At 35.1% G+C, this 23,809-nt stretch overlaps 1 protein-coding gene across 1 annotated transcript in view; it reads right to left on the bottom strand.

The window, feature by feature from the left end:
• The window catches only part of MMP16 (matrix metallopeptidase 16), a 164,945-nt gene that overhangs the window by 40,075 nt on the left and 101,061 nt on the right, over nt 1–23,809 (bottom strand). The window contains exons 5-6 of the mRNA XM_066565591.1: nt 4,969–5,130; nt 1,786–2,003 (exon numbers count right to left, since the gene is read on the bottom strand). Coding sequence (XP_066421688.1) covers nt 1,786–2,003; nt 4,969–5,130 — 380 coding nt within the window. The remainder of the gene's footprint in view (nt 1–1,785; nt 2,004–4,968; nt 5,131–23,809) is intronic.

The following is a 23,809-nucleotide window of genomic DNA, read 5'->3' as shown; positions in this document are numbered from 1 at the left end:
ACTGTATACATGAAATCCGGAAGCATTCTGTTACTGGTCACTTTTCTCTGAGAGACTTTTATCATATTTCCTCATTGGAATCATCATGAAAGGACTTTTGATTCTGGAACATAAATGCGGTCAGCACACTAGCAAGCATACACACTTTATAGTAAATATGTGGTGTTAGGCAGTAAGCAGTAAACATCTTTGAAGAAAACTTAATTTGTTTTCAATCAGACGAGATAAGAGTGATTATTAATGGTGGTGAATATATTTATCCAGGAACACAGGCTTGCCTAGACAGGAAATTTTGTATTAGTGGAACAGAATTTCTCAGTTCATTGATTTATGTCTAAACTAAATGAGAATATGTTCTATTGCTCTTGAGGTGGATGACATGAGATTGAAGTAGGTATTTTAATATCCTGTTTAATGTCAAGTTAGAAAATTAGGTTCTTCCTCAACCTTTGAGTTTTAGTCATAAAAGACTGATGGTTCAGGACCTCCCAGTGTTTCACCATATACCATCTATTCAAATGGAATGGGCTGACAGCCCTAGGCTGCAAAAATCCTTAGCTGTTTATGGGAAAAATATTTCCTGTCCATTGGATTGTGAAGTTAGCTCAATAATTTTGAATGAATAAATAAAACTACTTGTACATGTTTTTTAGATATGCTAAAGAAAGTGAAAGCCTGGGTAGCATTGCTAATAAGGTTTATCTGGTAAAATGGACTATATAAAAAGAAAACACATATGGGAGAAATGAGTCCTATCAGAAAAGGAAACAAAATTGAACAGAGAGTTTCATGTTTTGGGACAAATACATTGTTTTTCCCTTGCACTTACACTAGTGCTGAAGAGAAAATGCTTATCTAGTAACATGAAAGGCCCTTCTTCTCTACCTATAATACAGAAGATAAAAAGGATCCTATCACACATTTACAAAACAAAGATCTCACACTTCCTATTGCTTAAGCAAATGTGGCACACTATTACTTAAAAAAAAAACAGATTATCTTCTTGCTTTTTTCTGAATCTTTTGCACAAGATTACCTGGCAGGAAATCGGTTTAAGAGACTGAGCAATAATGATTCTGTAATTTTTTCTCCAACATTCAATGCCTTCTGGAAACCATACTGCAGATCATCCTCCTAAAGATACCTTTGATGTCCATGAGTCTCAGCAAAGTGCTTCTATTAAAAGACTGCCTTTCAGTCCAATTTGTTTATTTCAATTTATTGTATATACACCACATTATCAGCTCAGAGCAAGAAGATGAATGGACATAAATAATGGCACATTTGCAGTAAGAATTTTGTGGCAAAGACCTTTAGTAAGATATTGTGGTTTCAATGCAACCACAACACAATGACAAACTTCCTTTGTAAATTACAGATCTAATCATAAAGTTAAAATTATAGTTCCATGAAAAAAAAACAAGTACTGAATTAACAGTATCTACTGTATGATGGCATGTGGCTGTATTTCCAACAAAACCATCCCTATTATTCATGAATTGATTTACACTTTTTATCTTTCCATAACATGCAGTATTTATTTATTTACCCATACATTTTGAGGCATTACAGTTTCTGCTGACATGGGTATTTTCTTAAAATAGAACATTACAGCCGTCCCCTGCTAGATGTTTAAGCCATGTGTATGTTTATTTTTAAATTTTTTTCTTGAACTTTCTAACTGTGAGCAGGCTGGGAATGTAGAGTCATGACGAATGAAAGTTTGCTTTATAAAAAAAAAAAGTAGACATTTGATGTAACACTGAAAAATTCACAGCCTCCTACCTTGAAAACAAACATTTCCCGGCGAAGAATAGCCAGAGTGTTGAAGTTCCCATCACAGATGTTAGGCTTGGCTCCGGGATAGGAAGGTTTGTCACCAGTGGGTGGCCGGGGAGGTTTAGGTTGCCTGTCATTCTTTCGTGGGTCTGCTGGAGGGACTGAACGATGTGGGGGCACTGTTGGCAGAGGTCTTGTTGGTGGTGGTATCCTGTCAGGTGGACCTTTAAAAATACAGCAGCTGGATGTAATATACAAACCCACTACAGGAAACATACACAACAAAACCAGCTGTAAGCTGTACAAACCCAACAGTGAAAGGGGAATGAAAAAGTGACCTGACATACCTGTCTGATGTTATTAAATCATTGAATCATAGAATCACAGAATATGCTGAGTTGGAAGGAACCTATCAGAATGACTGAGTCCAACTCTTGGCCCCGCCCAGGACACCCCAAGAGTCACACTGTGTGCCTGAGAGCGTTGTCCAAGTGCCTCTTGAACTCAGTCAGGCTGGCGCTGTGACCACTTCCCTGGGGAGCCTGTTCCAGTTACCAACCAGGCAGTGCTTATAAAGGGTATAAAGGATGACTACGAAAACCAAGGAAAATAATTAGTTTTCATTATCTAAAATCTTCCTTTTTGGAAAAAAATTCTAATAAATCCTTCAAAGGATGCTTAGGCCACCATCATGTCAGATGAGAAATAGTCCAAAGCGAATTATTTACCAATTGAGTTCTGATAACAGGACATTTTCTCTCGTACAAAAAAATGAAAAAAGATCTTGTTCCTTATAAGATCATCATCAGTCAATAGATTTTCAATGTATATTTTGAATATATAGTTATCAATTCACACAGGCACATATGTAGCATACCTGCTACTTACTACTGACCAAATTTTTAGATCAAGTAATATCATATTCATTAGAGACAGGACAATCCCAGCTTTTTCTAATGTCCTTTGGGATGTACAGCAGCTACTAAAACTGGACCTCAAGTTTTGGGCATGTATACAGCACACATACCCCATCACCCCCCTGCCATGATTGGCATATTTTCTTCAAGTGAAAAACTAAAACTCTGTTGAGCAGTCTTAAAACATTTTTCTTCATTCAAATATATTATTCGTCAAAATATACTGAGTTTTATGAAATTACTATCCAACTCATAGTTTCTCTACCTGCAAGTCATCAGGCCATCCCAGACAGATACTGATCATGACCCTAAATGGCATACTGAATGACTTGAAATGAGTGTACTGAAAATGCCTGCCCCTCTCTACGCGTATCAGCAACATTTATTTTTCACGGACAAAACGATAAGAAGCTTCACTTATAGCTTCACGTCTGGAAACAAGATGAATGTTTTAATTTTTGCTCACTCTATTTAGGCTTCTCTCCAAATAATTTAAATAGATAATACACTTTGACTTTAAAAAGAAATACTTTTTCTTTTAACCACCTTCAGAAACACTTTTGAATAGTAAGACAACTCTAAAACAGCAAAAATGATATTTGAATTTCTGAGAATTTTATGAAAAACCACATACTTTATAAGAAAAAAAAGATGGATTATGTACGGAAATCTTAAACTTGCCAAATGGTTGTCATGTGATTTAATAAGGCATTTATTTCATTCACAATTTTAAGACTTGTGACATTTATAATTTAAAGTTAGTAACAGTATTTCAAGGAATACTGCAGACTAAAGTAATTATTTTAATAGGTGTGACATTTTTATTGAGGCATATGATTCCAGATCACATCTTGATTTTAAAGGGAGCAAAGGAATCAGTTTGCAGTAGCTCGTGTTGGAAAGTTTTTAACCTCAAATCAGTTTTTTTATGCCATTTGGTGGTGATGTCAGATATTACTTCCCAGGGATAACACATTTCTCCTAATGTATAGCCCACAGCTGTTTGAGCTTAGCAGCTAGTTTTCAGCAAAATATTCTTGTCTAGCCCTTAAGTCTAGACTACCAACTTATGAGGTCATGAGAAACAACCTTCTCTCCAGCTAATCACACAGGAAAAAAACCCAACCAAACAAAACTTGATCAGCCAATCATTCTGAAATTGCTATTTATGCTTTACAAAAATATCTATCTGTGCTTGTGAATATGATATTTTAAAATTCTTGTTACTATTACACCATGGAGTCTACAGATTTCTAGTTAGCAGTACAGTAATTCTACATGATCGTAGCTGTTCTTTCTGGTAGGATGGATAAAGAAGGAATGACCCTCACAATATTCAACATAAATACAACAAACTAAACAGGAAAAACTGGAAGTACAGAATTTAATCCAGTGCAGATTTAATTAAGGAATATTGAGCAAGGCAATATCAAAGTATATGCACTGGATAGAGAACATTAACATGGAGATGCAACAGAATTTTCAATTCTGAAAGTCAAATAAATCTTTAAAGAAAAAAACCAAAACCTTAAAACTATTTAACATATACCAACAGAATCAAAGTCATTAAAAAAAACCCTAAAGCCATGTCTTTGGAAGTTTAAGGGATAGTAATATGGGAGTTAGTATTACATTCAACACATAATCACAATTATGCTATTGTTAGTAATTTAAAAAAAAATCAATTGTCTTGTTAAATGCAGAATTTATTTGCATCACATGTATTTTATATCAGGCCATAAAAAATGAAATGAACATATTTTAAAGAAGTAGTCCCTTCTTTAACCTCTGTAGGGACTATAACACTATTTTGAGATCAATTTGTTATATATATCATAAGAAAGGGTATTTACGGGACCTCAGATTTTGAGAGAAATTTTCTGTATTATAACTGATAAACTGAGAAGCAATCAATTCATCCAGTTACATGAGCTTGTACACCTGTGTAAATAATCTCATTATAGTTAAAGACCTGCATTTCTTAATATTTTCATAGTTTGGAATAATTTTGATTGAATTGTCTTTATGGATTTTTAAGACCTTTAAAATTACTGTTCCAGATGAGTGCAGATTTGAATATAAGTTTTGAACAGTAAGAAAAAGAGTAAGAGTGTCCTCAAAATCTTTGGATGTTTTACTCACACAGAGACTCTGGCATAACAACTGGTGACATTCATACCAACGAGCCCTTTGGAGAGGTGATATGGCCAGGAGGACCTCAAAGTTACTCTAAACCAAAAAGCTTGTGTTGTCTAATGTGAACACAACATACCATATATCTTCTGGATGCCCTGTAAATCGTCATTAGGTAGTTTGAAGTTGTCAGTTTCCATATATTGGTAAAATGGAGCCATGATTGCAGTGGGATCATTAGAGTGCTCTAAGCCCAGAGCATGTCCGAGTTCATGAACTGCAACTAGAAAGAGATCATTTCCTGTGAAAAGAAGGAAAGGAAAAAGACCTTTAAATCCACAAAGCTAGTAAAAAAATAACACACATGGAGGACTCTGGTCTTGCAAGATGTTTTCACTGCATTTGAGTCTCACAAGGTAATGCGTAGTAATTAATGGATCATCAAGGATAATGTGGCAGAAAAGGCAGTTTTCTCTTTTTTTTTTTCTAACAAGGAAACCATTATACTATAATGGTACTCTTACAGCCATCATAAACATAAACCTTTTTTAATTGATATACATGGTAAGTGTAGGGTTCAAGTGTCATAGTTTATGTCTAGGCTTTTGTGCAACTTGTGACTTGAAGTTCATGTTGCCATGAACCCAAGTAAAAATGCTTTCATCAAGACATAGTTCCAATAGGAAAATATCTTGGCTTTGTTTGGTAAACTTCACAAACTGAAGACTACCTATTTAGGATAAACCCCACAGTGAACTTAGTAATTCAAACACTTATAATCAGATCCCTGCTGACTATATGCAGATGTTGTCCATTTCTGAATCACTGTGACTGAAGTCCTAATGAGGAAAATAGATGTCCTCATATATTCCCCTGTGCAATTCCTTGTAATAACTGTAGTTTTCTATTTAAGCTTTAGAGCTTTTTTAATTTTTGTAGGACTGAAGAAAAACCCCAAAGCCATGCACTCACAATATAGACCAGTTTAATTTTTTGTTATTCTCTTCTCAAGGTATCTTTAAATTGTTTATTACAGAGTATTAGATAAAACTGGAACATTTGGCAGTAGAATATGTCACTCTTCTGAAGCAAACATGAATGAAAGCCAATGGGATCTTTTCTAAAAAAAAGTTTCAGTGCTGGACCTCTATGGTATTAATTCTGTCCATTTTTGCTCATCTAAGATTTTGTTCTGCATATCTTTCTATGCATCTTTCATACAGATTCTGTTGTACTTAACCTGTCACAAAATGAGACTTCGGAAAAGTGGTTTAGATCAGGAGGAAGATTCCAGTTGTCTGAAAAGGGTCACATCCAGAATATGGCTCATTTCACCATCTAGAGATGGGAAGAGCCATCCTCCAGAAGTGTGATCCTATCCCACTTACAAGAGAAATACTCTAGATTATCAGGTTATTATACTGGCCATCTAATTTTTAAATGCTGAGCTCATGTGAAACTGGTGTTACCTATAGTAAGTAGCTTGTTGTTGAAAGTATAAATAATGAAAGGCTTGTGCTCTGGCCTAATAGTCATATATTGGTTAGGAATATGAAAAAAATGCTAACCTTAACTCTTATCCTATAAGCTTTAGATTCTTTAGGGATAGACAGTTATTTTCCACTGCTGGAACTTGATCTGGAAGTACTTTTAAAATGTCAGTAGTAATAATATTAAGTTGTATCAGCAACAAAATTGCATGTATATACATTACAGAACTTTGAGGACATAGTTGACAATATTTCAATTTCTCAAGCATTTCCTCTTGTTGACACAATAAAATAAACTTTATCCAAAGTACATATGGAATAGGAAACACTAGATGCCTTCATGATGTATGAAGCCATGCTGATGTCTGTAAAATAAATTTTTGAATGAAATAATGAAAACAGACACAAGTAAAACTATATGTTTAGTTCACAGTCTTCTCATAACTTCTGATTCTTAATTTGAAAATATGACTACTAAATGTTCTTGATCTTCCATTCAAAATAACTGCAAAAAAATCACATCTTTCAAAAATTAATGTGACATAATGTGCTTTTACAAATGAGAAGTTTATCCTATCATTTATAATTATGTGTTTTCCGGATGAAATGTTTTATGACAATATTTTTCTTGGATGCAGCTCTTCTTACAGCAAAGCAGAATCTCAATGTGCTGTTTCAATAGTTTTGATAAGCCTGACTGTCCTGGTGACAAATGCTCTTGATATCTGAATCTGGCCTTCTATATGCAGACAAAGCTGATCTTGACATCATCTCATATGAATAATACACAGCTTCTGGAGCTAATATCAGCATAGGAAGTGATGCACAGAAGGAACTTTGTAAAGGTTTTCTGCGCTTATAATGGAATAATTAATGTAATTTTAAATAATCACAGGTTTAAGATGGAAAGACAGAAAAGAAGAGCATGTTACTGTACTACAGCTTTCATACTATAAGGAAAAGTCTCACATTATTTTTCAATTCTATTCTGAGTTTTGTGAAACTTCTAAACTAGGCTTATTAGAAGGCAAAATTTCTTTCCCTGGTATTAACTTAAATATTTAAGAAGCAACATTCTTTTTCTTTTCAGACCTCCTGAAAGCAAATTTCTTTCCTGTACCTATGCTTCCTACATCATAACTAAATATATTAACTAAGTCCTATATTAAAAATGCACTGACAAGTTGGCCACATTTTATTTACTGTATTATTTTCAAGTTGTTTTGAAATAAGAGTATTTATTCTACTAGTACTATTAGGCTTGTTACTATGAGTAGACGAAAGAGTTTTTTACATGTTATACCTCTACTTTTTGAGGCAGGAAGTCTGGGAAGTTACCTAGTTATAATTTCTAAAATTTCAAAAAAACTGCAGTTAATCAGCAATCTTGGAAGAGTCTACTACTTCTATTTGTGCCAGTTATGGAATACATGAAGAATCAATCCTTTGATTCTCAGTCCTTATTGAGTCCCCTTACAGATTTCCAGCAATTTCTACATTTTGCTCCATGTTGATCTGAAAGAGGTGAAATACATAGTAAAAGGGAAATAAATAAAACTGACTTTCAGCTACTGACATATCCTTTTCCAGAATCACAGATAATGAACATATGGTAGAGCACTTCTACAGTAGTACTAAGGGACAGTAGGACCATGTCAGACAACAGATATTATGCAGAGGCTGCCTGTTTCTCCTTTCATCTTTTGGATAGGGGAGATTATGTAAAAAGAAAAAAACAAAACCAAAAACAAAACAAAAAACCAACCAAAAAAAAAAAAAAAACAAAACCACCCAAAAACCCAAAAAACCCAAAAAAAACCCACCCAACCAACAAACCAAGGAACCAAAAACCCCCAAACGTTCCATTCCGTGTCTGGCTCTCCCTCTGGATTTAGTCATTCCCTCCTCGTGCAATACACCTTGTAGCCATCAGGGGAGCCATTAAGTGTGGCAAAGGCAGAACAGCCCTTGAGCAAATGAATAGGGGGGAAGGGAGAAGGTCAGAGGAAAGAGCTGGGAGAATAATATTCTTGCCTGGGGTGACAATGATTTAACAGGGAACATATTTTCTACTCGTAGCCAAATAGCCCCATTACTCATAACAATTTCCATCAAGAGTCATGATTGTCTCCAGGGCATCCTGAATTTGAACTGACCCAAATAACTTAGTGAAATTGAAACTCAGGTTTAAACCAGCCCAAGATGAGCTGTCTGAGTCCAGTACAGGTAGGGCCTTATTACTATCTGAGTTTCCATCCTTTTTGCTTTGCATACGATTAGATTTCTCTAATTAGGCAACAATTATTCAGTGCCTCTTAGCTTTAGGGAGCAGACTTGCCCTGAGTACCTCAAACTTACTGTCAGAAGCTCCTGAGAGTGCAGAAGGACAACCTTCTGTAAGTCTGGCTCTTTTTCTCAAGGCTGCACAGAAGTGTATTTGAGACAGCAAGGTCGATGATAGCCCACCTTCAATTCCTTGGTCAGTGCTCAGAATAAGCTGAAGTGTACAAACTAGTGAGCATTCATATTCAGCCTAGCTTTGCTATCCTATCCATATTGGGGAGTTTTTACATTTTCAATTGCCATCGTTGAAGGAGAGAGTTTTGTATTTCAGTATACATTATCCAAGTAGGACACATTTCAGTCCACATGGCATAATGAAGCACCATCACAAACTTGCACAAGTCATAGCACAGTTAAAATGCATATGACTAGAATTATTTTTAAAGCAAATGTTGCCACTGAAGATATACAATGGATTCATTGTCACAGTCTCAGTTGCATCTTGTTGTATACCCACAGAGTAGTAGAAAAATACTGGAAAATATTTTTGCACAAGTCCAAAACTTGTGTGTCTCTATTCTTGTGTTCCCATTAGCACGGAGATTTGGAATAGAATGGCTGTAAACTCAAAAATTTTTTGATTGTTTTTTAATTTTATCTCAAGTTTGATTTCACAAGGGAAGAAAAAGAAGATACCGTGTGTAAAGAACTAAGATAAAATTATTATTTTTATACTGACAATTTTCTCTGAGGCTATAAACTATTTTAGGCACTAAATCTGCCTGACTTTACAAACACTGCCCAAACTCCAGAATATAAATATGTATTAATATATCAAATACTCAATAGCCAGCAGTGTGGAGCATGTTGTATGGGGAAGCCTTTCCCTGTAGCTAATATATACACTATTTTTCACATTTACAGAAAAACAAAGCTAATATGTTTGTCCACAGTAAGCTATTACGAAAACCTAGTTCTGAAGATAATAATTTCCATTTTAAATGGTATGTGAGTTCAATTTATAAAAGCAACAACTTAATGGCTTAACATGTGACCTCAATTTTGAAGACTTCTCCATCCCAAGGAAAAGAAAAAGAAACCCTAGAAACTGAATTTCACGTTACAAACAATTGTAAAAATACAAAGATGTTTTATACATAGACATACACTTTTTCTTCCAAAGACTATTTTATTTCATTTTTCATGATGTAGATAGATGTTTTCTAATTAAAGTCACATCAAACTGAAATTTAAATCTACACAAGAATTCTATTATAGTCCTATTACAACCAGACAGTGTCTCAAAGGCAAACTTACAATAATCAGAAATATTACACACACACAAAATACCTATTGCTTTTTGTTCAATGTATGCAGAATTTTCATTTTCATTATTCTGTTCCTTTGTACCAACTGATGCATCCAAACAGCTAAAAGCTACAAACTGTATAGTAAGACCCTTACTCTATATGACATAAAAAAAAAAAAAAAACCACAACAAAAGAAACCCACTAAAAGAAATTCTTTGTTATCTCTGTTATTATTATCCTTTTTATCCTTTCCAGACAGGTCAGAATTTTGAAGATGCAATTTCAACAGTCAGTCTTAAAAGCAGATTCTTTCTCTCTCTGACCTTATTACAATAGAGCAGAACTGAGCAAATATATTATGCATGCACTTACATAAGCACCATATATGTATATATATGCTATATTGAGAGTATACATGGGTCTAAATATAAACATAGGAATACCCAAATAAAGGTGCTACATTTTCCAGTCTAAGAAATCATATATAGTTGTATGACATTATCTAAGACTTCTGCCATTGGCACTAAAATTTGGTAGCTGTGTTTATTTTGGAAAGAGAGTTTTGCTAAAAGATGGATGGAGCACCTTTGAAAAATCAAGAACAAAACTAATTTTTTGTCATTTTAAATAAAAGCATATCATACAGAGCATATCCACTTTCTGCATGAACTTAGCTTATCTATTTTTTACACACTTTATTTTAAACAATCATTTTTCAATTATATATCTATATATTTAGGCTTTTTCATTGTGACAATTAGGCTTTTTCATTGTGACAAAATACAGTGACATAAAAATGTCTTCTTTCACCCTATTAATACATGAAATGCATAATAAACTCCTTTCTGTTAGGCTTAGTGAGATATATATATATATATATGAGTATGTGCACATATATATATATGTATGTGTATATATATATATATACATATATATATATGCAGACAGGAGAGAAGGTACAGACAGTTTGTTATATACAAAGTCTGTTCTAGTTACAATGTCTGTAACTTAGAATGCCTACACCCATATGTGTATATTTATGATAAACTATTCTATTTTAAAAAGTTTAACAGATTAGTGTGAAATTCAAAATTGCTTGCTTGAATTTTGACAAGGCCACATTATTACAGAGCAAGGCTGTCTTCAGGTGACTCAGATCATTGATGAGATATGATGAGAACATTTGAGTTTAGTGGCCTGTGAGTCTATCCTGGCAGTGCTTTACTGTTTCTGCATATTTTGGGCAGAATTTAGAAGTCAGGAGCACACTTTCTTTTATAACACATATCAGCCTGTACTTTAGAAGGCAAAGACATGCAAAAGACAAGAATTTCTGACTTACTACTTAGATCTGTTACCAACAATATTCTACAACTTTTAGTAAATTGCTTGAAATGGGTGGAATTAATTACTTTAGGTATTCTTCAATTTCTTTTTATAAAAAGCATGGATATAAGAATATTTCCACTTTTTTCTCACAGTTTCAATCACTAGTACTGAAAAAATTTGCAAACCATTCTGACAAATGAATCAATACCAACTTCCCCAAAAAAAGACAAGTGAAGCAGCTAGAGATGATCCTAGGGGAGGCAGAGAAAACATGAGAGCTTGCTTCAATGTGTTCTTTCTGAAAATATGATGCTTACGGATTTATTTAATGCTTTGAGGAAACCCTGCTGTGACAGAAAATCTAGCAAACTATAACAAACTCCTACATTTATGTTGAATCTCTTGCTCCTGGGATCAACTTCTTCATCACTCAGGTCCACTAATGAATTTGTATATTATTCTCAAATGGCATTTTCGTTCTACTAATAATAAAGCCATATTGATGAACAGAATGAAACAAATTTATTTTGGGTGTTTTCATGGTTGTGTTTAGAAAATGACTATCTTAAATAAATTTGACTTTTAATGGAATTTTTCATTTTGCTAGAAAAGGTCTTCATATTACAAATGTCGCAAATACTATAATAGCTTTACCTATTTATACTCTTTCCTGTATTTTCTTTGTTTCTGTTTTTATTTTTTAGTGGGAAAAAGAAGCTAGAGAAGTACTTAAAACTGCTTTCTGAAGGCTGTGAAAATGAACACATGCTGGGATTGAGAATTTGGATATGTACATGAGAAGAGCATGCATCACAAGTCCTCACCTGTCCTCTATGTCTGGTCCCTGTGGGTCACTCATGTGAAGGGAATGTACATCTTTCTACCACTCCTAAGTGGCACTTTGGGTGAGAATAAATGCAAGAGAACTTTAATTGTTCATGAAGCTGTACTAAAATTGAACCCTTGTCTTGACAAAAAAATTGTAGGGTTTGTCTGTAAGCCACTCAGCTAAACTGCAGGTTTGTTAACATGATGGCTTCTTTTGTTTTCTTTTTATTAATTTACCCCTATATTCTGTGTGTTCTCCTATGAAGAAATATTTATAAATTCTAGGAGGAAGGTCAAAGTCATACTGCAAATATTCACAATAGATGTAATCTGTCATGGGGCAGAAATCACAGAAGCATAGAATGCTTTGGGTTGGAAGGGACCTTGAAGACCACTCAGTTCCAACCCTCCTGCCATGAGCAGGGACATCTTCCACTAGACCAGGCTGCTCAGAGCCCCATCCAGCCTGGCCTTAAACACTTCCAGGGATGGGGCATCCACAGTTCCTCTGGGCACCCTGTTCTAGCATCTCACCGCCTTTTAGAAATCTGAAAGAGTCCTAGAGATCAATGAAATTCCCTCAATAGAATGCACAAAGAATTTAATTTGTGTGTAAATCTTGTGTTGGCTAAATTTTTGTTTGATAAATTTTTTTACCCTGTACCAGTAAACTACTGAGAGTAATTATAATAACATCTAAATTAGCTCACATTAAACCCACCAAAATCAGGTTATTATTTTCATCAGCATACCATTGTATCTTTCTTAACATAGACACAAGACTTTGAGAATTTTTAAACAGCGACATGGTGGTTTGTATATATACATCTGCATGTATATATGTATATATATATATATATTATATATATGTAAGGTTTTTATATGAACAATTCTTCCTTCACTGTTACCTGGCTTTTTTAAATTCACATTAAGAAAAAGTCAAGATGGATTTGTCCATGGTTTGGGTCTTTTTCATTAAACTGATGATAAAAAGAAGTGGGAATTTTGAATCCTAATTGGCAAAGTGATTAGAAGAAAAAAATCATTAAAAGTTCTCTGATCTGAAAAGAAGACAAGTTTTCTAAGATGTCTGCAGACTTGAAAGAGAAACTTGATTCAAGTGTGCACCATATTTTAAATTGAGACAACTTCAAACTGGGAATCGTGTATACAGAGGAAGTGACAGAAAGACAAATCTGCTACTTAGGTCTTACTTTGTTAAAATTTACTCATATGAAATGCTCTGATCTATTGGAGAATCTGCTGCTAAGATCCCAGGATTCTATATCCATACAGCTGTATGCCCCCCTAGCTAGAATCCTAAACCTTTCCAGAACATGGGGAATACGATCAGTTCGCACTTGTGACTCTTGGCACTTGTTGGCGTGGAGATGACTGGGCCCCTGCCATGGAGGAGCAGCTTCCAAATGACAGATTGCAGAGGGCAGAGCAAAGGGTGCTGGAGAGGACAAGATGGTCAGGCAGCCCAGTCATACTCCTGGGCCTCCCAGCAGAAGGAAGACTATGCAAGAATTTGCTTAGAGAGGAAGATGAAAGCAGGAGTTCATTGCCCCTGGCAAAGCACAGGAGAGATTGGACATGAGAATGCAGGCCAGGGCAGAAGTCAAGCCTAGAACTTTGCCTTCACTGAATTAGAAGCTCAGCAGGACCCCAGCCTGCGGCAAGAGCAGTGGGCCCCAGCAGGAAGAAGGGACAGTACCAGAGACTCCATGTTTGATGGCTCTCAGACCAGGGCTTCCACACTCAGGAAGGTTGGGACCACATCTCTGCAAGCCACTATGGCCAGCACTGCCAGCATCACAAGTGATGATTAAAAACAAAAAACAGCTAAGGAGTGACTGTTGATTATATATCTATTTTATTTGCTAACTCTTCCTGAAGCTCAGGCCCTACTACTTTTGCTGCTTCTGCTAGCACTGCTAGCTGGAGCACAGTTAAAAACATTAATTCCATGTCTTTACTGGATCTTCAGCTTCCTGAATATCCCATTTCCTCATACTAACATAGTTTCAATCTCTAAACTGCATCACAAGAAAGGTGCTCTGTATGATTCTTAGAAAAGGGAATCTAAAAGTATGTTTACAAATTACCATACTACCAACTTTGCGTTCTAAATTTCAGAGGCACAACCCACTTGTAAATTATGATATTCAGACCAATATGAGTGTTTGTCTTGCCATACTGAGGAGCAGGGAACAGCCTATGCCTGCAACTGCCCTTTCTGACTGCTATACTGAACTGGTCCCAAAACAGCCACCTCTGGGGCTGGGACAGATTTCTTTTGACCCCAGTTAGTGCTGCTATTTTGAAGCTCTTATCACTACAGTTCCCTATAATCTGAAATGGTATGATTCAACATCACTAGCGCAAGTTATCTAGCTACTCAACACTGTAACACAAACGTGTCTACCTGCACTTCTCACAGCAAGAGATGAGAAGCAGGTATTTCAGAACATGATTCATCCAGTTGGTTTTAGACACCTACTTCAGGATGCAACAAACCTTACCCAGGAAGGCAATATATCTCTCCTATAACTCTAAAGGGACTCCATGAGATTAACTCAGACATAAACATCAACATATGGTCAGATTAATTCCACCCCCTCAAGTCTTCTGGCTTTTAACTTAGGTCTTTTCTTTTAAGTCACTGGCAAAACATTAATTATAGAAGTACAGGACATGGACTTAAGTGATATATGTACAAACCCAGGAAGTACTTATCATAGGCTGACTTGAAGGAGAGACTTAAACCTTAAAAAAATCTAAAACAACCAGACAAAAAATATTTGGCACAAAAATGTTGCTCTTTTAACTTATTTGGATTTTTTTTTTCTGCTTTCATCTTTTTTCAAAACCTAATGTTTTAGCTGTATATGTTCCCAGCTATTGGTGTTACCTGTTCAGCACTTTTTGGAACCCAAACTGTTAGGAAGAATTCTAAATATAGATAAAAAAACATTTTGGCCTCAAGAACAAATATTTTGGCATTTTGAAGTGAAGAGTTGTCAGGAAAAGCACAAATTATACTCTAGACTTGGGAACGCTATTGTAGAAAATCTTTCATTTGTTAATTCTATACTATTCTAAAAATTCAGATATAGTATTATCTAATATTTTAGGGTTATCTACATCATTCTACTTTTTCAAAATGCATTAATTTCTGCTTAATAAATAAATATGTAATTAAATGTGGAATTACTGTATAATTCTTGTCTTGTTCTCTCTGGAAACCATGACAATGTCCATATTAATTGGCAACATGATTTTTCAGATTTTCCCCCTAAAAAGGCAGGGGAAAATGAGATGGCAATGCAGCAATAATATTCTATAGAGCATCTTTGGTATTTCCTAAATCTATCTTGAAGGAAAAGTCTCCATTAAGTGGCCTTAGAAACAAATGGAGACTTGAAGAACCCAGGATTCCATGAGAGTTGGAATGCTAAGCCTGATGCCTGCTTTAAATGACTGAAATGTCACTTTCTGTCTAAAGAGAGAATTTTAGGTTCATAGATAATGCTTCTGTCCTAAATTACTGTTTCTAGGAGACCAGACTGAAAAGAAAATTAAATAATTTCAAGCCATTCATTCATTAGCTGATTTTTTAGTTGTAAACTGCTTTTGACTTATTTGGAATAATAAAGGGAATTTTGTCTCCTTTTTTTTTTTTAACTCAACATGTTTGAGATATGGCTTTTCACAAGCTCTTCAAAGGAAATAATCTTTCAAGAATGTGAAATTCAGTCTCTGGTGTGAAATCTCATAGCTCCTAAGGCAGTTCCTCTATTATTAGCACTACTATTAGTTGGTATCACACATTTTAAAGAAATATTGCCTTATGGTAGGCTGATGGTAAACAGTTATAAAATGCATAGAGAATAAGAATAAAAAGCACTGGAACATGTTTTTTTTTTCCTTTTTTCCCCATTCTCTAAAACTTTCTGAAACATGTAAGTTATATGAAACTCTCTTAGATTCATTACTCAAAATCTGTTAAGCTTCTTTCTAAAAGGAGGAAATAATAAGGTAGGAGTATTTGTTTGTTTGGTTGGGGTTTTTTTGTATATGTAGTGTTAGGGGGGTTTTTTATGTGTGAAAGGTTGTGGAGTCATAAAAACAATCATGAAAAGGTTGGCCCACATTTTATGTTTGGATTCATTTAAAATAAATCTATTTGCCTGAAAAAAGGGCTTCCCAATGATCTTTTCTCATGTACTGCAGGGGGAAAATGAGAAAGACAATAAGAGAAAATGAAGCCAAAAACTCCAACACGGTTAGCTTCAACTTATTAATCACTAAAACAAACATTTTTCAACTAAATTTCCCCATGTAAACTTGGTTCTCCTAATATACTTGTATGAGGGTCTGATTAAATGAATCCATTTTGGTAGATAAACTTGACTTCATTGTTGCATAAACAGTTGTTTGAGACAATGACATCTTTAGAATTAAAAAAAAAAGAAAAGAAAAAAAAAAGGCAGGGTTTTTTTTCAGTGCTTTTAGGTGCAAATGCTGCCAAATTTGTCTGCAAGGACCCATGCTGCCTTTCAGCTAGATGTTTCCTTGGCAGCAGAGTCGATGTAACAGACAATGTGAACTTTCCTCATTTATTTCCATGCAAAGTCAGCCAGATCCGCTTTAACACTTTTCATTAGCAGTTTAAGATGGGCTGGCTGATCACAAACCGAGGCAGATGGCAAATGCAAGCAAGCAAGCAAGTTCTGCTGGCCCTGGTATGTGGGAAATAACCTCCAGTTGCAGTTTGAATGGATAGCTGAGTTTGCAGCTTCCCTAACTACTCCACAAAGGATTGCAAAGATCTGTGTTTACCTACGCCACGATGGAAGCAATATGTAACTCGGTGGCTTGAGCTGTGCTGCCTTTTTGGTTCGAAGCCTGCATCAGGACTGTCTCTAGCAATTATGCTACACTTTAAATATCACCTTGCTTCTATAGACATGAAAAGTATGATGTAAGATGTGCATCTTGGTCTAGAATCCCACTGCTTTAATTAAGAATATCACGAAGTCAATTCTCTTAACATATTCCTCAGCCTCTCTTTCAATTTGCATAATAGGGCATATAGAAATGCTACGCCAAGAAGGAAGCTGAGAATAAGATATTACACACTGAGAACCCCTGGGATGTATTAAAAGCATCCAGTCAACATGGGGCTGGATTCATCCACAAGACTGCTTTCACTGACTGCCAGTTTTAAACAGATTTCCCTTTTAAAAACATGCAAATCAAGTGCTTTCCTCAAAGCCATAAGGGTGTTCCACGAAAGCAAAATCCTCCCCAGAAATTATAAAAAATGAGGTGAGTACTTTGCCAACAGTTACCATTTTCCATCATCTGGCTTCCAGCTGGTAGATGGGGTCCAGCAGAGAGATCCTCTTGTATCTGCATAGTCCTATGTCCAATGACTGAGTCCTCACAAGCAGCCAGGGCCATTTATGAGTTTTTATGATCATTTCCCATCTCTTCAATAGCTGAAAGGGATTTTTCGGTTCTCCAGTGCAGCTTTGCATGCCATGATATTTTCAAGGATACTTTTTATGCATCAGGGGCTGGATATCTGCGAGTTAAGATTTTAGGTACCATCTTGGAGTAACTGGATGTGGGACAGGTGCACATCAGCAAGTATAATCCAGGAAGGTTTGGAAAGTTTGAGGACAGAGGATGATCTAGCAGCACAAAATGCACTTATTGATAAGGGAAAGAGTGGTTTCTTTTTAAATACTGAAAATGTTGTGGTTTAGGGACAGAAAGTATCATTTGTGTTAATTGATTTCTGAATTAAATTGGATTTCAGGGAAAATGAAGAAATTAAAAGAAGCAATCATTATTCAATGTGCCTGCAACTTGCAAAGCTCCTTGAAATATTGTCCTGGCATCTTTATCGCTGTGTAATATTATAAATGCAATAGTTGGGTTTTGTCATCATTTACAATATTGCTAATTCTCCCATTTTGCACTCAAATAGTTTCAATTTAAAATTGAAGCTGTACTTTTTTAACCTTAATTATATATAAACAAGGCTGCAATTCCACAGTCTCAGTCTCTTTATCCTGTAAACAAGATATGACAGAGGCCCATAAAATATGAATGGAATAGATAAAATTATTAGGAAATTACTTCCTTACAATATGGGCATCCATCTGTCTAAAAAAAAAATCAGAAAGAAGAAGTCTTTCACGTCTGCTTAAACTACAGGACATATTGTCACAGGATGTTGTGGATACCAAATGCTTACATGAGTTCAAAAAGAGATTACACCGATTAATGAAAGGAAATCCCTCACAGGCTACTAAACACAAAAATATGGCCTGTGCCTCAGAAATTCAATGACCCACAGATTACTGGAAGCTAAGAGGGAATATGCTGGGGTTTTACTGCCATATGTTTACCCTGCTCTTATTCTCTTCTTTAGGTATCTGTTAATAGCTGTTAACTGGAAATAGGATATTTTGTAGGATAACCTTTGATCTGAGCCTGCTTTTGCAATTCTCTATTTACAAGAACATACACAAGTACTATAAAATAAAAATTCAAATAAGATATTAATCTTCTACAAAGTTATTGTAGTGCAGATCTAGAAAATAAGCATTTGACAACTGGAAGGTCACACTGCTTGGTTACAGATCGAATTTCATGTTGATAATTGCTTATTAAAAAACATACATAATCAATTAAGAGCACTATGCTTTATGAAATTAAAGCCATGTTAATATTGTAATACAGAGTTTCCTTTAATCTGAAATGCTTGGCTTCCTTTATACCAAGCCACAGCATGAGCACTGTTCAAGACACAGAGCTCCCTTAGGAGATGGTTTTCACAACTCCACTGATTCATATTTCCAATAGCATATATCTCCTGCACTGTGTCAACCACACTGGCAGCCAAAAGAAATTTACTGCAAGTTGATCTATGCAGTTCAGAGATCAGGATTTTCATAAATTTTTCTTGGCTGCCAGCACAGTGCCCACAGCAGAATCTACACACTAACTGGAGTCCAAGTACATTACACGAGACGCTGTATTTGCATCAGCTCCAAGAAGCTTTTACTTGGCAACCTACAAACAGCATGGTACAAAGTGACAGGTTTCTTTGCTTGTTTTCTAGTTATTGCCTGAAAACTTTAATAATTTTTTGAATGCTGGAGGATTAACAAAAAAATAAACAAAACTGAATTATTGAATTTTTAAGTTTGTTTTCCCAAAGACAGAGCTTAATGTATACACAAGTTACAAACTTACAAATGTATATACAAAGTTATATATATGTATATATAATGTATATACAAAGTTACAAACATCCCACATGTATGTAAGTAGTTAGCAGTAATATTCTCCTTACATGTCACTGTACTATTACTTCTCTAACGCAGTTCCACTTGTTATTATTTATCATATGTTCTTTAATGGAAGAACTATTTTCTGCAGAATTTCAGTATGGTGCACTATCTACCTTGATAAATTTGCTACAGAGGTAAAAACCAATGTATTTTAGTTTGACTTCTATTTCTCATGTTGATATGAAGATAAGAGTATCAAATTACCACTACTGATCTCTTGTGTTTATCTACACTTAGTTTTTTGCCAAATATTTTCTGCTGCTGGAAGACACAGTTCTGTGGTCACATTTTATCCAGTAATTGGTACATTACATATCATGTCTAATGTGCTTGAAAACTAAGCTCCCAAGAAATCCTTGTTTTCCCCAAGCATTTCTTCTAAATCTTGCCCTTTTTTAAAAAGCTGCACTTTTGCAAGTAGGTCAATCTTAAATTAATCTAGTTAAATGTAGTGCACTCTCAATTTAAACTGGTTTAACACTCCCTTAAATAGGTTTAGATGTATTCAGTAACATCCCAGAAAAAAATAACTGCTTTAAAAAAGGTTTAAACTAACTTAAGTACATGTAAACAGACAAATGCGAAATCAATTTTGATAAACCAGTGCAATAAGGCTAATAAGATGGCCCTTTCAGTTCTGGTACAGAAAAATAGGATGTAAGACAGGATTTTTCTTCAAGCTACTAGAAAATTTACAGAGACAGTACCTATCTGAGATGCTCGCTGGCAGTGACTTTGAAATTCATCACAGTCATTTGAAATATTACCATTGAAGAAAATACTTTGAAAAAGATTTTTGTTGAGGGTTTTGACAGTACAATATCTCCAAAGTACTGCCACTCCTAGGAAGAAGTCATTGTCACTTTCTGGATTTAGATGCATCATTCATTGTCCATAATTTTTAAATTTAAAAATAATGAGGGGATATATATCACCTAAATGGATTAGAGTCATGGGAACAAGGAAATCCCTCCCTAGTTTCAAGGCTGGTATATTAAGATTTCTTCCTCTTACTTTTTTCTTCACTTTTTTGTTTGTTTGTTTTATTTACAGTTTTTAAGTTCAAAAGAAAATAAAGATTTAAATCTTTTCCCAATAAGTGATGATTTTTCAGATATCTACTTATGCAACATGATTTCCATTTCCTGTTTGTCCCTTTACCTTTTTACATTTTAAGTGCACATATTGTGAAATATTTTCCTGTAAAATCCCATCCATTTTGATTTGCTGTTCCTGAACACTGTTTGTTCTCCTGCTGTATTTGCCAAGCACTACCAGAATAACCTGAGTTTTAATTGAGACTGCCTAGGAGCACAAGATACTTCGTAAGGTGCATGAAGAAACCATCCTGTTCCAAATAATTTAAGAAGCTAAGGCTCTTATCTCGCCTGAAATCTAGATAGGCAGATCATAAAGGAAATGGAGTCTACTGTAAGTGTAACAGCATACTCCCATGGGAACCTGAAAAATAGTTGTGCTAAATGGGAAAAATAGAAGATGAGAACTGACTGAAGGAAGACTACAGTCCAATACACACACTTTGTATAAGGTGTTGAAAGAATAGCATTCCCTTTCCTTATTAAATAAAAAAAAAGAAGAAAAAAAAAAAGAAAAGAAATGTGCATCATATTTTATCCTCCATATCTCCCTCATTCCATGGCAAAACAAATTCTGTCCTTGTTTCCACTGCTTCCCTGTGATGTTAAGTCTATTGTCCTTCTTTCTGGCAATATTTCTGGGATCACCTGCAGCACCGTGGATGGAAATTCAGAGAAAAGCCCTCCACAGCTCAGCTGGAGTTGAGGTAGCAGCTGTACTCTGCTTACAGGATATTATGAAAGCAAAGAAATATATCCTTGTAGAAAGCCTGCAAGTGTAAAATTGTATGACAGGAGTGTTTTTCCTGAGTGACAGGCCCATTAGTCTCCACTCCTACAAAAGCCTCATTCATTCTTCAGGATGAGGGAGGAGTCAAAGCACAAATCTCTTCAGAGAACACGATTGATAAGAACATACCATTGAAGTGAGAATAAAGGAAAGCAGCAATGAGCTGTGGAGATGATGTATTTCTATTGCAACTGTCTTTGGAGTCTAGAGAATGATTAAACAAAAGAAAACACAAGAAAATTGACCAAATGTGATAAGAAAAAAACCCCACCAAATCAACCAAAAACCTGAAGTATGAAGACACTACAATTAAGTAGTCAGAATAAATTGCTGTCATAATTAACTATACTCAGAATACTGATTTTGTGCATGATTCCTTATTTGGAATGAAAATTACTTTATAAAGACAACAGTTTATGAAAGCATTTCATTAAGTTCCCTGTCTTTTCTGAGGTAGATGGCGTATAAACTGTTTTCATTAGAACAGTATAAGGTGAAGAATGAGGCTAGGGCTTTTCAAAAGGACCTTATTTTTGCATTCCTGCTGCTAAGTAAATAAGTTGCTCTGTGTTTTTGAATCTCTCTGGGATACTGGAAAAAGAATCAGAGAAAATCAGCCCCTTGGGGTGAGAGTTAGTTTAAAAATAAAAATAAATCATCAATTTTTTTCCCATTCTATTGGATTCCAAATAATACTACAAGAAGGTGTCTATTGGACTATTGGAACAATGAATCTTAAAATTGACACTCGCCTGGGAAAAATGACTCATAGCTAAGATCACATATATATTTTTCAACCTTCTGCTTTTCAATGTTCTGAGACTCAGCTCAAAATGATAGGAAGCCTAAGAGAGCTGTAAGTCTTTCTTTCCTGTCAATCCCAAATAGTGTGCTCATCTTCTTTTTCCCCCTGGAAATTTTTCCCAGGCATAAAAAAACCCCCAAAAACAAACAAACAAAAAAATCCCAAACAAAAAAACAACAACAGAACAAAACAAATAAAAAACCCCAAAACAAACACAGAACCAAAACAACAACAACAAAAAAACCCAACAACAACAACCACCACAACCAAACACCCAAACAAAACCAAAAAAAAACCCCAAACCTGCATGATCCTCCAGGATTCCTAGAGACGAGCTAATTAGTAAGACTGAGGAAAACAAGCCTACCTAATAGCTAAAAGCCACCAATCAGACAAACAGGTGCCCTGCATTTTCAGAAGAAATGCACATCTTTTGACCTTTCTAAGGTTACAGTGATGGGGAGTTTTCTCTGGACAACAACTATGACCTATGACACAGTTCCTACCATATCAACCATGAAACTAACAGTTGCCAAAATTCTTCAGAGAACTTGCATTGGTAAGATATTTTATTAATTATCATATATTTTCAAAAAATCTTCCATTTTTTGCTTTTAATATTCCATTTTATCAGGAATGTCCCACAAAAAATGTATATATAAGCACACCAAAGTACATAAGATATTAAATTTTCAGAAAAATTTCCAATCATAACTCTTAAACATTTGTGATATAGATAGCAAACCTTTTTATTATAAAAGTTCAAAGTTATAAGATATATAAAAATCACAGTTTTAGTGATAGCATCAATTTACTTTCCCTTGATTTTTTTCATCACATTATACTAAAATACATTAATACAAGCAATAGATTTTGAAAACTGTTCTACAAAACACAAATCTCAAAAGCCCTATAAAGAAATGAGTGCCATTAGGCAATATGAAAATTGCTTAAGTTAAAGAAGAATGAGACAGCCAGAAGTTCATTCACTTTCACACAAGGTGTGGAACTGCTCCAAAAGAGTTATCCCAATTAAACTGACATCCTGACTTCAACGTACACATGCCTGTAGATTTTCCTGAGTGCTTCAAGCAATAGCTCCAAAACCACTGAACATTATGTGCAGTGCTGGTCTCTAACCATCATAAAAACCAGACACATAAAATCACCTTCATTTACCCTCACAGTGCTGTGACTGACTGTGTACCAAAACTGCACAAACAGAGGACTCCCACCAGTGCTCCTTTGAGCTAAATGTGTGAAGAAGGCAAATATGAGCTGTGCAATACCACAGTTTTTGCTCCAGTAAGAATCTAGGCCTTGCTTCACAATAATGAAGTGTCTTGAACCCATTACACAACTGAGGGCCTTTACAGCGCCTTACACACCTCTTGCTTCAACTGACTCCAGCACAGCAGAAGTATTGTACCAATGAAATAGTCACAACACCATATTTATACTCCTAAAATGCTAAATTAAGGTTTTGTTGCAGACCCCCAGGCTACAAATACAGCAACATAAAAAGCTCTGAATTTTTCTTGGAGAATCTCAGGTGAGAAGGGGAAAGAAAAGGAATTAGATAAAGCCTCTCATTATTCATAAATTCAGTATAACATGGAAATACAACAGTTCTCCACTTCTTGCCATCTCTATAGTATTTATATGCCAGAAA

The sequence above is a fragment of the Molothrus aeneus genome, chromosome 1 (assembly GCF_037042795.1).
Source record: "Molothrus aeneus isolate 106 chromosome 1, BPBGC_Maene_1.0, whole genome shotgun sequence".
Classification (NCBI taxonomy): Eukaryota; Metazoa; Chordata; class Aves; order Passeriformes; family Icteridae; genus Molothrus; species Molothrus aeneus.
This window is presented reverse-complemented; position numbering and strand designations above follow the sequence as displayed.